Source organism: Oncorhynchus kisutch, linkage group LG18, assembly GCF_002021735.2.
Source record: "Oncorhynchus kisutch isolate 150728-3 linkage group LG18, Okis_V2, whole genome shotgun sequence".
NCBI lineage: Eukaryota > Metazoa > Chordata > Actinopteri > Salmoniformes > Salmonidae > Oncorhynchus > Oncorhynchus kisutch.
In genome coordinates this window covers 64,272,979-64,289,999 of record NC_034191.2, presented here as the reverse complement: position 1 = coordinate 64,289,999, position 17,021 = coordinate 64,272,979, and the positions used below count along the sequence as shown (strand labels likewise).

General features: G+C 41.2%; 1 protein-coding gene across 1 annotated transcript; it reads left to right on the top strand.

The window, feature by feature from the left end:
* The first annotated feature begins 1,995 nt into the window (after positions 1 to 1,995).
* Positions 1,996 to 5,599, top strand: LOC109909697 (cerebellin-2). Its single transcript, XM_020508705.2, has 4 exons — positions 1,996 to 2,402; positions 2,819 to 3,392; positions 4,174 to 4,293; positions 4,499 to 5,599. The coding sequence occupies exons 2-4, from the start codon at positions 3,099 to 3,101 to the stop codon at positions 4,694 to 4,696; spliced, it is 612 nt and encodes a 203-aa protein (XP_020364294.1). The 5' UTR covers positions 1,996 to 2,402; positions 2,819 to 3,098; the 3' UTR covers positions 4,697 to 5,599.
* The last annotated feature ends 11,422 nt before the right edge of the window (positions 5,600 to 17,021 follow it).

Here is a 17,021-nt window from a genome sequence, read left to right as displayed (position 1 = left end):
GCAGATAGCTGTAACATCCCCCCTACTGCCAGTCCCTTCGCCTCATTACAGAGCCTTGGTCCATGGCGGGCCCCTCTCAGGGCAGAGGCAGCCTCTGGTAATGGGAGTACCAGCCCCCCCCATTTCCCCATGCCTCTGCTTGACATTTGATGTCTGTTGCTCTAGCTTGGTGTCCTTCTGCAGGCCTGCGGGTCGGTCTTAGCCCTGGAGTGTCTGATGGCTTGCTCCTGCATGGGTTGTCACTCACTGACACTGTGATGTTTGTCAAATGAAGTGGGAAGGAGGGAAGAGGGGAGTAAGAAAGGGAAGGATGGAGCGTGCATGTTGGGTAGCTGTAATTAAGATGTCTATATAGCTACAAGTGCATAATAATGTCTGGTGTTTTACTACTGCAAGGCAAGTGGGTCACTAGATGATGTGACATGGATAACTGGTGGATGTTAACTGTTTCATGTCATTCTGTGTTATCTAAGGATATATGGTTTCATTCCAACACAGATTAACAAAATACAGTGTGATAGGCTATTTGTTGAATTGTATAACGTGGATGTTTGGCCTATCACTGCTATATATACTGTGTACTGTATGTAGACAATTGCTTCCACACATATTATCAGTCAGGAGATTTGTACTACACCCAGGCTACACTGTTGAACATGTTTATTCCCTTCATGACAGTTTGAATAGTGGTTGGATGAGCGTTTGTGAAAGCACAGGTGTTTCAATGTAAAGGAACATGCATGTGGAATATAAAATAAGGCTTCCAGTGTGTTGATGGTTATGATGTCAAGAGGTGTCAGATTTCGTCTGGCATTTCAAAATGTTCTATGATGTCATTACGGATGGGTGGATCAGGGTGGATGGATGCACAGATCAATTTAAATGAATGAATAAATAAATGGATGAACAGATTAATAGATGGACAGATGCCAATGCCGAATGGATAGATAGATGACATTCCAACACAACCTCCGGTCAGAAAAACTAGTTTTAATTGCATTTAAAATATGGATGACAAACCTAACAGAACCTTAATGATACACCTACCACCCCCCCCCCCCCCACCCCCCTCCCATCCGCTCTCACTCCTCTGGGATAATCAGTGGAGTCAAATGTATCATGGTATATGAATCTGAACTCCTTGCATAATCTGGCCAATTAGCAAAGTTTAGAGCGAGTGGAGTGACAGCTCATTAAGAAGTTTAAGTGAAAGTTCAGCAGTTCTGAGGAAGTTCTCAGATCCATCAGAGACAAGGAGCCATGATAGGGACCCTTCCACAGAGTTCTTCCAAGGTATTATGACATGTTTGGGCAGGGCTGGACAGAGATGGTAGGAGTGGGCTAAGATGAGGTGTACAGGATGTATACTAATACATTGTATATAGGGTCCAGAGTTTTCCTGGTCCGGGGTGGGAAAACCCTTGGCCATTGGAGTGGGGGATTCTATGTATTTACTGTTTTATGCCAAATTAATAAACTTAAATCACACATGTTGCTGTACTGCATAAATGGAACTGAATCCCGACCTCTCAGCCCTCCAGCTAATATAATCAATAGTATCAGATATGCACAATATCAATATTAATAGATAGCATAACTATTAATTAAATGTAAGGTTGCAAAGGAATAGCTTACTGAAATTCCACCACTGCTATACTCCCACTGTTTTAATTAATGACACAACCTAGTGAATTGGAAAGACTGCAAGGTGCTGCTCACTTCCACCTAATGATTTTGCCTTAGAAACACAAGCATTTTTAATCAAAACAACAGGATATTATGGTAGTTTGAAAATTGTCCTCATTAGTCTAACACAAATTCACCATGCACCTGTGGTGAGAAAAAAAAGAGCTGACAGTACCACCTTTATACCGCTGGGTGTCGCACAAGTATCTATGTGGCTCCTGTAAAACTGCCAGTTTTGAGCTCAAATTAGTGACATACATATCCAATTATAGGAACAGCGCAAAAAGCAATGATATCCGCTGTTCTGCCACTTTCATCTCTGATTAAGCGCGCGAGAAGAGAAGGGGGGATGGCGGGGTATAAATTGCGGGTGCAGATTGGGAGGCAGCCATGAACTCCGCTGTCCCGGGAGGGCCACTGATATGTAGTCTCACAACATTCAACTGGTTATGTAAACAAGCGAATCAATCAATACGTGTGCTTATTCTACTGTTCTAGCCTACTAGTGAGTGAGGTGCCCTTATACGCAGTGCCTACGACATTACTACTGGACTTGTACTTCAATAAAAAGGATGGGCGTAAATCGCCTTTGAAAGGGAAACGAGGGGCGATCCCCTTTCAGCACAGGATGCGAGCCCACCGCTCAGTTCACTCTGCGCGCTGCTTCCTATACGAAACGAGAGACTGACTCCACGCTATGGATAGGCCTATTACAGGTAACGTCCAGACGTCTTTTCGGGAAAACATATATTTGGGTTTTTGATAGTGTAAAGGAGTAAGCTAGTATAAGAGTGACCAAATTAAACTTGAGGGGAAGAAAAATGTAATAAATAATTGCTCACAATGATTGTTTTTAGGATTTCCAAATTGCATGAGTATTTAACGTTCATTTAATAATGGGAGGTGATACATCTGACTAATATTTACTGATTTGAAAACTATAGCCTAAATTAAATAGCCTATATTTGACGCACTTACTAGATAGGCTACCTTAGAATTCCGTGCATGTTACGCACGAGTTTTTGTATAGTTCTATGGATCCCAATTAATAATTTTAGCAGTCATTTTAGTATATCTTAAACACCTAATAGTCTGTCATACATCAATTGATATTTGTTTCTTAAATCACCAGGAAACACCACCACACCGTCTGTTTGAAGACCAGTCTAATATCAACTGAGACGCACAGGAGGAAGGGGGTGTGAGAAAGAGAGAGCGTGTCTGTGCGTGTGCTAAAAGTGTGTGCGTGTGTCAAAGTGTGTGTGTTAGAGAGAGAGCGAGAGAGAGAGAGAAGGGGAAAGAGAGAGAGGAAAGGAGTAAGGTTGGTCCAGGTGATCGCGTCCTATCAAACCTCCAAGGAGCTGCCGTGTAGGATCAGTGTGCACAGGAAGGATCAGAGTTCCGACCAGACCATGGTGGTGCCAGCCCGCTGCCCGGGCCCCTGTGCCATGCTGGCGCTCAGCCTCTTTATGGGATACGGCGTGGTGCTCTGCGTCGCCGGCCAGAATGACACGGAACCCATCGTACTAGAGGGGAAATGCCTGGTGGTCTGCGACTCCAACCCTTCCTCGGACAGTGGGGTGACCTCTTCGCTCGGGATATCCGTCCGATCCGCGGGCGCCAAGGTGGCTTTCTCTGCTGTGCGCGGAACGAATCACGAGCCCTCCGACATGAGCAACACGTCTATGACCATCTACTTTGACCAGGTCAGCCGTGCCGGGAATTTGCATATGCAAATATTGTCCCTAACTGGACAGATACTTATTTTGGAGATTGATAATATGTTAAATATATTTTTTTTTCTGATGCGGCGTACAGAATAATGTTTTAATGCAAATGGGTTATGATAACTTGACCTGGGTTGCGTTTATGCGTTGGGAGATTTCTTTCTCTCAAAAACTTGAGAGCAGTTTTGGGGAGCCTCTGCAAGAAAATGTTGCAGTATGATAACGGGAACATTGTGATCGTTGTGCGTAATTACCCCAAATATGCATAAAAGCTGCAGCTTGATGCAAATGTTGTGATTTGAAAATACGTAGGTTATTGTACTTATAGTCTGTCTTGTGTAGGTTTAAGGGACGCGCAAGCACTGCGGCGCAACAATAGATGTGACTGCTGCTGTAAATGCTCCAACCATCAAGTGGAGTATTTTTACGCCCAGCTGGTGCGCTGGAGCATTATGGACAGTATTATGTTAATTGATGCCCCCCCCCCCCTCTCCGACAAACTAACGTGTATAGATTGAAATCAATGATTCGACCACTACGTTTATCGACTTCAACAAAAAACATTTATTGTCCAATTGGAAAACTGAAAGTGACAGGCGAGCAACATTGGGTAATGTGCGTCGCGCCTTTAAAGGACCGCTCTATTACGCAGTGTGAAAGTGCTTGGTAATTTGGCTAGTTTAACCCTTGCGGTGTCTCAGTCTGTTATATGGTGACTCTGGGTTCTGCACGTGCGTTATCTTGTCGCTTTGTGTTGCAGGCTTTAGTGAACATCGGCAACCATTTCGATCTCAAAGCGAGTGTCTTCCAGGCGCCAAGGAGGGGCATATACAGCTTCGGCTTTCATGTGGTCAAGGTTTACAACAGACAAACCATACAGGTAAGACCAATGGTCAACATTTGCTTTACTATGATCGCTATTCAAGGTTTTCTGATGGTTGGCCTAGTTGGGCTATAGTGTATTGTTGTAGGCTATGCCACGGAGAAGCCATCCCAAATGGGTACATTATTTGTCATAATTAGAGTAGGCCAACCGTACGATGTAACAGGTCTGAATTCTGCGCGTGCTGTTTCCGTTACCCCAGGTCAACCTGATGCAGAACGACTACCCGGTCATATCAGCTTTCGCCGGTGACCAGGACGTTACGCGGGAGGCCGCGAGCAACGGCGTTCTTCTGCAACTGGAGCGCGAGGACCGGGTGTATCTGAAGCTGGAACGGGGCACACTCATGGGCGGATGGAAATATTCCACTTTCTCAGGCTTCCTAGTGTTTCCACTATAATTTAATATGCGATCACGGAAATCGCAAACGTTACTCCTCTACGGTTGAGGAACGATAAAGACAGAAATGTGCTCTTTTATTTGAACTAAACTGTCAGAGGAGGAAGAAGACAGACACATATGTGTACATACACACACTATACAGTATCTATTTAATTCAAACATGAACGTTTCCTTGGAGTTCATACATCCAAATCCATCGACCAAACCCAATCTGGAAGGATAACCGAATCGATCGCTCCGTGATGTATAGGCTACCACTTGTCGATTATTTGGATTTTATCACTTGGGAATCAATTAACTTTTGTCAACAGACAGACGAGTCAGTGTACCTCTGTGTACCCGGACTACTGAACAGATGAGAAGAAGGTTATATGAATCGAAGAACTAAAAGTCCCGAGCTAGTCTACATGTATCTTCCAATGCTCTATTTTGTGTTTGTATAGCCTTTGGCATAGAACTAGGGTTTCCGTCAAGTGAGGTGTGTGGAATTATAACGGACGTCCAAGAGAAGAAGAGTGCTTTCACGCCCAAAGCATTTTTTGCACGAACGGAAGAATGTTTTTGTTTTGTGCTGTCTATGGTGTTCCATTTTGGATGCTGAACATATTGAAAACAAGCCAACTGTAGGCTGCCTAACTATCCAGAGATTACATAAAAAGAGAAAAAAGGCAACATATTTCAGCCAATGGAGACATCTATAGAAACTCTTTTACAAAAAACATTTATCGAATTTATAAAGTACATATTCACATTATGGTGTGTTCTACTCTACATTTCGAATCTGCGTAGCTTTGACTGATTTAGTGTCCAGTGACGTTGCTCACAAATGTACATTGTGAAAATAACAACAGAAAAAATCCCTATATATGATGTCCCGCCTAATAAAAAATATTGTATTGTATACGCGTATCTATTCACTTTTATTCTATACCATTTTGAGCTTGCAAATAAAACAAGTTCGAAAAGACAACAGGTCTGAAGTAAGTTAATACATTAAAGTCAAAGTAATCGTGACAGAATAAAGTGCTGGACAGCGAACGTCCTTCTCAGACCTGTAGCTCACTATAGATTGGCGCTGTCCATGGTTCTCATCTAGCAGCCGCTTGAACTGAATGCAATGCTATGCTCGTCACGACACACTGAAGCCCACACCAAACCCCATTCAACTCTCGTTGTTGAAAATAGTAAATAGATCGCTATCAACTTTTCATGTTTCTTTATTCTAAGATCAAAGCAGAGAAATAACATGACAATACAATAGCATATTGACATGGTCAAAACGCTCTATTTTGATGTGAGTAGTGATAGTTATTCACATACTGTAATTATCTTAGCCAAATAATTATGCAATGCAGAGACAATGAGATATTGTTTTGGGCCTGCTGTAGAAAAACAACCCTCCAGCACGCACGCACGAACACACACACACACACACACACACACACACACACACACACACACACACACACACACACACACACACACACACACACACACACACACACACACACACACACACACACACACACACACACACACACACACACACACACACACACACACACACACACACACACACACACACACACACACAGACACACAGAGAGAGAGAGAGAGAGAGATCAGGGTTGTTTTTCAGCCACGATGGGATACAGGGATACATTCCTATTACATCTTCACAGTTGAACAATCAATAGTAGATCAATGAAGCCTACTCTATTTCTAGAGCTTTGATTTAATCAAGATACTGCATGGATATGGGAGCATCACAAATGTTCAGATATGTCATGTGCTAAACGATGCTATCAAAGATGTACCCCAAACAAGTCCACATAATTAAACATGCATTGTGGTACATAGAAACCAAGGAAACAGGAACTGAAGGATATGTAAATGTCTGGTCTATTTCCAGTGTGTGTGTGTGTGTGTGTGTGTGTGTGATAGCAAGTATATTAATAGATGCTATAACTAATGGTGCCTAGATGCTGTATATAGGCCTATACCATGCACGTCTGATTGGCATTCGTTCTTTGATCAAGGTTAAAGGGGAACAAAATAAAACAAACGTTGATATAGATTGAAGATATTGGCCATGAATTAAACAGATAGTAGAACAAAGGGAATTGGTGTGGTGTAGTTAAAGTGTAGCCTAATAAGAAAATAAGGGAGATGGTAAGTACACCTATACCTGTCACTGTTGGTTTCCTCTGGGCTGCATGGCCAGGTGCAGTGTAGTTTTCAGCAAGGCTGGGATGTGGATCAATGGAATACTTAAGTTTGATCTTTGCATTGGAGACTAGGTCTCTGTCTAATTACGAGAACCAAACCCACTTATTTGACTGTTGCTACAAGATATTAAACAAGTCATGGGTTGTTTTGAATTGTTATACAATTAGTACATTGTTTTAAACAGCTAAAAGTTGTGTTGATGCTATCAGGCATCTATTGTATTATAAACTGTAGATTGTGATGCTTTATCTGATCTCATAAATTTACATTGAGAACAGTGAAACACCATTTTGATAATGATGTAGGTGGGCACTGCACTGTAAGCCAAGCAGTCATGACAACAGCAAGATGGCTGACTTTAGGAGGTGGAAAATGTGATTGGTTGAGATCTTACTCTGCTCAAGAGAATGCTGAAATGTTCTTATGCAGACATAATTTCTAGACTTGTCAATACAATATTGATTGAAGTTCATTAGCTCACCAAGATCTCCTAACTATGGATACTTTATATTCAGCTATCAACAATGGCACAAAATACTGAGTCTGAATAGCCTATTATTCAGAAAATCTTCTAAAATTGAATGTCCAAAAAAATCCAAGATGGCAGCAGGATGGGCCGTGGCAGTGGAACCTAGCTGGCAACTGCCTAGCGGATTAGTGTCTTAACTAGTTCAATCCAGTTTTTATATTCAACATGCCACATACTAGGCAGGTTTCAATTGACCCAGATTTATTAGACAAAAGCAAAGTCGCAAACAAATAAAGAATTGTGACATGTGTAATGTGAGCAGCAGCTGTAGGAGAAATGTTCTAAAGATCAACACATTTTTATCTGTTACAAAGCGGTGCATTTTTATTTTGTCAAACTTTCTTTATAGCAACAAATGATGATGGAAACAAGTGTTTTTCGAATAATGATGATTGCCGCTCATTTTGAAGGTACGCAGTGCATGTGACGACATGAAGTAACTACAATACTCCACATTTCATTCTGAATGCTTACTGATTTCTATATCTATTTTTCAACTACAAAACGTAATGTTTCTTTGCGGGACAAGGATTATCTGGTCTTTCAAGAATGCCTGGATTGCTTTGCTTGGTTTTTTTGGTTGGCTGGATGCGAGATTCGCCATCCAATTATTTCAGATCTAACGGAATGCAAGTTTCACCATGGCGCTGACTGTGGCAGTTATTATAATTATTAGAGTATGGCAAATAGAAGTAAATTCTTGCATTCTGTCCATGCTGGCTTTTGTGGGCTACCTGAGACACGAAACAGGTGAGACGGCATACAGCCTGTCACCAATTTATTGACGCGCAGTTTTCACATTTTTTATTCCACACTAGGTTTTTAGCAAAAAACGTTTTTAAATGTGTGATGTCATTACGTCCAGCTGTTATTATCGAGACAAGACAGTTCAACGGAAAAGCACTGGACAAGTTAATGGAAACGTAGCTAGTGTGTGAAGGCAACAGGCACTTTGAGTAAGTTAACACTACCTACACATCAGCGTGGATACCGACATCCATTGGTTTCTACTAGTTACCATAGCCACAACGTTAAATTGGCTATATTGTAAAATAATCATAAAAACAAAAATAAGCATTTTGGCCTTAATTTAAGGTTAAGCATAAGGTTATCAGGGTGGTTAAGGCTAGGGTTACGGTTAGGTTTAAAATCTTATTTTAAGAAGATACATTTATCACTTTGTGGCTGTGGTAAGTAGTTACGACCGCATACGTTTTGCGGAAACGAGACCAAAATCTTCTAATTAGACTCCAACAGCTGAGAGCAGAGCAGAGAGGCCTGCTGTTACTTCTGCAGATGCCAGGCCAGGGATAATGTAGCATAGAGTAAAATGGCTCTGGCAACCAACATACCACTCACCACTTCACTCTCTCTCAACAGCTTATTTGGACAGCATTTTAAAAAGCCCTATACACTTTTGATTAAGCCCATACTGACTCAAACGGTCTATTGTTGGACCATTTATTTTCCTAATTATGTCTGTATCTCATTCTCTTATCTTGTCATGGCTTGATTACTCAGATTCTACATTGTTGGTGGTCAAATGATCCCAATCCATAGAGGCAGACACAAATATATAAAACTAGAAGTAGGGTTTGTGTACCCTTACGAAAAAAGATTGCAGTCAGACTGCAGTATAACTGCAGTACACTGCATTATAACTGCAGTCAGAGTGCAGTATAACTGCAGTATGTGACAAATACTGCATCCAAAATAAGTTCACATAAATTCCACAATCTGATGCTAGCACATGACAGGTGCCAGATGAGTGTATTTGATGTTACCAATATATAGCTTTGATGAACGTTAGCCATCTAGCTGACATGTACATCTTTATGCCCTTATGGGTGTGAACCATGGTTAAAGTAGCCTATTGCATGTTTTCCACAGATATCAACAACATTTATCAAAGATGTGAAATGATAACACCACCATGTGTCCACCCCAATAGTACCATCAATCCCTGTGTATGGGGGACACTTTTATGGATGTACAGATGGCAGTATATTGTTCTTTGTGGGCCTGATATAAATAAGGATAAAACTGGTACCACCCATTAAAAAACACTGAGCTAATATGGCCTTTTAGTGTTTAAAGACATCTTTGTTTCAGAGTTAGTCTCTTGGAGGCAGGCATGCTTCTTGTTAAATATCCTTTGTGGCCTCGTCTTTGGGCTCGTGTTTCATTTAAACAGCTCACCCAGCAGGATCGTAGACTTCAATGTGGGCCCTCACGGCACGCAGCACTGCAATACTTTATGCATTACAGTCTAAATGACATATTAGAGTCATCAGAGGCATATTATCTGTGGGTTCAGCCTGTCGTAATGGATGTCAGTTGCAGTTATTCATTAAACTGTAGGTTTGGTGAGGAGTCTTAAACACACACATATATAGACACACACACACTCACTCCCCTCAGAGAGACACAGCTGTAATTTCTACCCAGTCAGGCTTGGAACAAAATGCCACATATCTAAACATTTGAAAACTCCCAGAGAAAAACCCCAAATTAAATCGATTACAGCAATCAGATATTGAAGTCCTCTGGTGTTGACTTGAAGGCTGTCACCCAGAGAGCATCGTAACTGTAACTCATATTAGACAGCATTGGAGTTTACACATCTAATTTAATTGCTTCAGCTTGCAGTTAATGGTAAATGTAGCAAAAGCAAGTAAATATTCTGGGAGAAAACAGTCGAGTATCTTTGCTTCGTCCTGCCCAAAGTTTTGATCTTAACAGCTGAAATAAAACCATTCATTGATTATCATTCTCCTCCCTTACCAACAGTGCTCCAACAGTGGAGTATACAGGTGATTAACTACTGACAACTTAATGAAAACCATAACAAGTAAATTACTATGGAACGAAGTTTGATTTCGTTGGCAATCACCATTAGTCTTCGGATTTCCTTAAAATTAAAATAAACTTAGTGACTTCAGCTTTTGAGTCTTGCCTAAGGGTAAGGCACAATAAACACAGTTGGAACATACTGTATACTGCTCTGTGCATTTGTCGCTTTGCTGAAAAACCTTGTGGACCTCATGAATCAACATACACAATTAGATTGTGAGGGGCTCTTTGCTGCCACTTTACAGAATGTAATCTGGTTCTCTGCAGAGTCCTCTGAATATTGAAGGACCAAACTGCTTCTAGAACAATGACAAGCCATCAGAAATCCTATTTTAGTAGTTTTCTATAGTTTGAAGCTATTAGACACACACAAAAGCCACAGATTGGCAAATGATCCCTCTGTCTCTCTGAATTTGGCAGGAGTTTGCATCCCCCCACTGGGCACAGACGTCATTTCAACGTCCATTCCACGTTCGTTCAACATAATTTCATTGAAATGACATGGAAACAATGTTGATTCAACCAGTTTGTGGCCCAGTGGGCAGGATGTGTTTGTTCTAATGTCCCTCAAGGGGAACAGTAAAGAAAAACTGAAACATCACAATCACAAGAGACCAACTAACAATGTACAGTATCTTTTTATTTAACAATGAACAGCCAAGTAAATACATGTAGTCACAGCAACTAAAATCCCTCACATAAAATGTCTCCTCTTCCACTCATTTTCTCAAGTGTTCCTCAGCTATCCATTTGTGGCTAAATTTGCCCTTAGTGTGATTCTGGGTGAGAATAATCCTTTCACAGCAGTATTTTTATATTTAGTGTGCTTTCAGGCAAACCTAGCGGCACTTCCGTCTGGGTTGAAACAATGCTTAGTCCCACACTCAGTCTAATATCTAATGTGGAGGCAAGTTAAAAAGGAAATGCATACTGAATGTCAAGCTTTATCGCTAGCCGTAATGGCCCCACCCTCTTTATATCATATTAAAACCTCCTTCCATAGGTTTTTCTCCAGACAAGCTCTGTTAATTTCATAGTCCTGCAGTAATGGCATAGCAATAGGAACATAACCACCTGTGCCCTTCCCTTCCCCTCGTTAGGAATAAAACTAACCAATGCTTTGACAAGGGAGGGAGGGAAAGTGGCAGGGAGGAAAAGAGGGCCTCATCAAGGTGAATCATGCCTTTCTATTCAAACATTTCTATTCTTTAATCACATATTAGTGCTAAGACCCCTCATACATCTTATCAAGATTATAGTGTCAGCAACAAAAAGGTCAGAGCTGATGAAACACCAAGTGGAAATGTTGTCTTACTCTAATGAAACACACTTGGGATTTTTCCAAGTCCTCCCTACTGTGCTGTGGGACATTGATTCATTTATTGATAGCACCTGTTCATAACTATTAGATGTGCTGCATCTGTAGCTTCTATCCCTTCTCTTGAAGGGGGTTCAAGACCTCTGCGATAACTGCCATGGCTGCCTGATGACCTGGCCAATTTACACTTGAATGAGAAGACCGGGAGAATACACAGAGAGGATAGATAGAATGCACGCACGCACGCACAGCAAGCACTGCACAGTGGCTGGTTAATAATGCATCTGTTTGCCTAATAAGTAAAGAGACTCATATTACAGACCCAAACATCAGACAGACACCCGCCTCTGTGGATGGACCCCTGTGTCAATCAGCTCCCTGAAGAGATGGAGAGAAGGAGACCGAAGAGAGAAAGATGGAGAGGAAATAGAGAGAGATGGGAAGCCTGTTTATTCCTTCTGTCTTTCCTCCCAACTCTGCAATATCCATACTGCTGAAATGTGCAATTCCCCAAAGATGCACCCCCCTCTCCCCTACCCCGCATCCCTCCTACTTATAGAGACAGTACAGTAGACTATGCAAAGCTAGGCAATGCAAGCCAATCTCATATGAGGAACTTCCATGATGATGAGAGTCTCCAATATATCATCTGTCTACACATTAGATTCAGTCAGTGTCCCAGCCCCACAGCCTAACCAATTTAACCAGATTCATTAGAATGGGAAACACTGTGCATCAGCACTACTCTAGCACTACTGTAGCAATAGGTGGATGACATAAATACACTGCGGTGTGAGCTGGGAGATGCTCTGACACAGAGGTGGGTGTCATACTTACAGCATGTACTATCCTTTGATTGTTCCGTGGTTGCCATGGCGCTGAGGTGCGGTGAGGCTGCCTAGGAAGAGAACTCCTGTACATTTGTAAGTATTTTATCCATTTTTAAAAAGCTTTTTTTTTCAATAATTTTTGTTTGTTTTTGATAACTTGTTGAGGGTTGACCTAAAATATCTGGTGATAACCCACGGAGTTGCAGGACTAGTGATGGCAAGTCCATTTATGTGGCTTGGCTAGCTAGCTAACTATTTGAACGATACAGCAACACAGAGCCATCTTTTCACCTGCCCCAGTTTCTGGAAGGAGGTTGAAAGCGGTGTGCGGGATGAGAAACTACAAGCTTGCCTTCGAAGGGGACTGTTCCGTATACTACCAAGGTGTGGTGGTCTTTTCTGGCACTTTTGCAGCCGCTGAATCCTCATCCAGGTTGGTGCTAAATTTTTGGGAGTTGACAATCCAGCCTATGCACAATGTAGAGCTGAATATCGTAGACATCAAAGTGTCTGGTGAAGAGCTCCTGTGGCCTGACTAACATTTCTCCCTGGCTGCACCATCATTTGAATAGGAAGATAGTACACAAAGGCCACAGAGGGATCAAACCAACAGTTGATTTAAAGCTAGCTCATGGAGGTCCATAAATATTCAATATTACAGAGGTTTGTGCCAGTTTAAGTTCAATAATATAGTAATGTTGTTCTTTATGCTGGGTATGTTTATTTATGAAGAAGTCATTCTTTCATTTTAAATGTAGCTAGTAGGCTACACGGGCAGAATTTGAAAAGTGGTGTGCATTTCTAAGACATAGACTGAAGAGTTTGGGACTGTGAAAAACTGCCACTATCCAAGAATGATCTCCTTTAACAAGCAGCAAAACTAAACTAGCAGAAACACAATGAATATTTATTTATGATTTGCAGGTTTGACAGAGTCATTGTAACATGCATGACTATATACTCACACTGAATGTACAATCATCATAGTTAAAGCAACACCACTAAATGAATAACAACTACTCACATACACGTAACTGGTCATTTAAAGCAGAAGTCTACCTTACAGTACAGTACATATGTTACTTCAACCACATACAGTGCCTTCAGAAAGCAGAAAGCACACCTTTTTCCACGTTTTGTTGTGTTACAAAATGGGATTAATATGGATTTAATAGTCAAATTTGGTCAACGATCTACATAAAATAGTCTGTAATGTCAAAGTGGAAGAAAAATTCTAACATTTATTAAGAATGAATGAAAAATAAAAGACAAATTAATCTTGATTAGATAAGTATTAACCCCCTGAGACAATCCAAGTTAGAAACACATTTGGCAGCATATTTCTGGGTAAGTTTTCTAAGAGATTTGCACACCTGGATTGTACAATATTTGCCCATTATTCTTTTAAAAATTCTTCAAGTTCCGTCGAGTTGGTTGTTGATCATTGCTAGAAAGCCATTTTCATGTCTTGCCATAGATCCTCAAGACGATTTAAGTCAAAACAGTAACTAGGCCATTCAGAAACATTCAATGTCTTCTTGGTAAGCTTGAACATATGAAGAGTGGTACTCAGTCATGTGTTGTTTTGGATTTGCCCCAAACATAATGCTTTGTATTCAGGTCAAAAAGTACAGTTCTTTGCCACATTTTTTCAGTTTTGCTTAAGTGCCTTGTTGAAAACAGGATGCATATTTTTGGAATAGTTTTATTCTGTAGATGCTTCCTTCTTTTCACTCTCTCATGTAGGTTAGTATTGTAGAGTAAATATAATGTTGTTGATCTATCCTAATTTTCCTCATATCACAACCATTGAACTCTGTAACTGTTTTAATCACCATTGGCTTCATGGTGAAATCCTTGAACGGTTTCCCCCCTCTCCGGCAACTAAGTTAAGAAGGACACCTGTATCTTTGTACTGACTCTGTATTGTTGCACCATCCAACGCCTAATTAATAAGTTCACCATGCTCAAAGGGATATTCAGCGTCTGCTTTTTTAAAAATTTATTTTTTATTTTATCTACCAATCGGTTCCCAATCAAAACCTCCCTGGTCTTTGTGGTTGAATCTGTGCTTGAAATTCACTACTCGATTGAGGCACCTTACAATTATCTGTGTGTGTGGGGTGCAGAGATGGGGTAGTCATTCAAAAATGATTTTAACCACTATTATTGAATATAGAATGAGTCCATTTAACCTATGTGTTTAATTAAGCACATTTTTACTCCTGAACATATTTTGGTTTGCCATAACAAAGGGGTTAATTTTTTTAATTCATTTCTCAAATTTTCTACAAACAAAATACATTTTTGGCATCATGGTGTAATGTATCGGTGACTGAAATTCTTAGGCTGTAACACAACCAACTATGTGAAAAAAGTGAAGGGGTGTGAATACTTTCTGAAGGCACTGTAAATCATGCATTCATGTCAGTGCCAAAATTGGGCCAAACATTTAACTACTTGTGCCAATGAGAGATATTGGGGTTACACAGTTGTATCATTTATTCTATTTAGCCAGGATAGTCCACACAGAAACACATGTTTTTCAGGGAGTCAATTTACAATCCAGCCCTGAGTTGTCCGAAAACAAACATCAAGCTATTGAAGATGTATAGACGATCCATCATTGATCAGAGCAGTCTCTCTGCCAACCAGTAAAAATACAAGTTTGAACATGTCAAGTCCAACCTCAGTTCATCATATCACCGACATATGAGGTGAGTAGCATAAAGCTTGCCGGAAGGATTGCCTTACATTCACTGGAGTCAGAATAGCCTGGGGCTCCACAGCCGACTTGGAGGAGCGCTACAGGCATGGTAAAGGGCAAAATAAAGAACAGATACTTCTATGGAGGCTTCAGTTTCATCTACGATCAATCCACTGCAGAGAGAGAATGGGAAATACATTTCTCAGATTCAAATATCAACTGCCCGTTTCGCCAGTTTCTTTCACACCCCTATCTGATGCTATACTTAAGCAATAAGGCACGAGGGGGGGGGGGGGGGGTATATGGCCAGTATACCACGACTAAGGGTTGTTCTTAAGCACGACGCAACGCAGAGTGGCTGGATACAGTCCTTAGCCGTGGTATATTGGCCATATACCACAAACCCCTGAGGTGCCTTATTGCTATTATAAACTGGTCACCAACATAATTAGAGCACTAAAAATAAATGTTTCGTCATACCCGTGGTATACGGTCTGATATACCACAGCTGTCAGCCAATCAACATTCAGGTCTCGAACTACCTAGTTTATAATGTGAATTATGGCATCATATTTCGGATAAGTAATAAAGCATCTGTGTTAGCTCCCTGTCGTTACAGCAAGCACACACATTTTTTGGTCTGTCCCAGACAGTGTGTTATGGCTAAGCATGCCGGTTTTAAAGGATGCATTGGATTTGTTGTGTTGCAGGGTGGATCAATGCCAGGCATGCTGATGAGCAGTGGAAAGGTGTAGCCAGAGGCAATGTGATGATGGCCAACACATGCAGAATCACACCACCAGCCAAGAGAGTCTATGGGGAACCTTATGCACGTCTGCACATCCAGTATAGATAGACTGCAGGCATGCATGAAGAGAGAACTCACAGAAGCACACAGACACACACACACACATGCCTATAGGAATGCCAAAACCCACACACACACACACCATACACACACTGTACATTACATTGAGCTACACAGAGGATCACACACACACACACACACACACACACACACACACACACACACACACACACACACACACACACACACACACACACACACACACACACACACACACTCTGTCCCAGGTGTTTCCATCACTCGCGTGATTTAATAATGTACAAAGAACAAGATAGAAAGACAGACAGGCCTCGTCAGGCCTCCCTCCCCTCACCCCTAGACTGCTGATATTTATAGCCCTTAACATTATTTTTAATATGAGATATGATCTCCCAACTTCTCACCACAATTGTCTCTCTTCAGCTAACTACAATCCCCCTGTAAATCCCATCTGGAGAATATAAAAACATGCAAACAGGACAAATTGGCTTCCAGGAGAGCTAAAATCAGCCTTCTGAGGGAGGAATGAATCTGTTGCAGTTAAAGGGGTCAAAGGGGAGCCCTCAGTCTGATAAATGACTGATATGCTGTGTTCCCTGGATATATGACCTGACTTCATGATGAATGGAGGATTCTATGCCTGGAAACAAAGCTATCCTGCCATAGCTATGTTCATACAAACCCCTGCCTGCAAACACACACACACACACACACACACACACACACACACACACACACACACACACACACACACTACTTCTGAACACTGGAAGCATGTTGACTATATTAAATACTGAATCATACTGAATGTAAGTTCCGTTGAATTGAGCCCTAGCTATCTGGGATACATAGAATTTGTGCCTATAATTCAAAGTTTTCCACTAATCATTTAGTATACTGTATCATATTTAAAATCCTAAACGACCTTTTACGGCGACAAGTTAGCAGAGTAGCAGGGTGCTTAGGAAAGCCATATTTTATAACTAGGGGAGTAGAGTCTGATGTGTGTT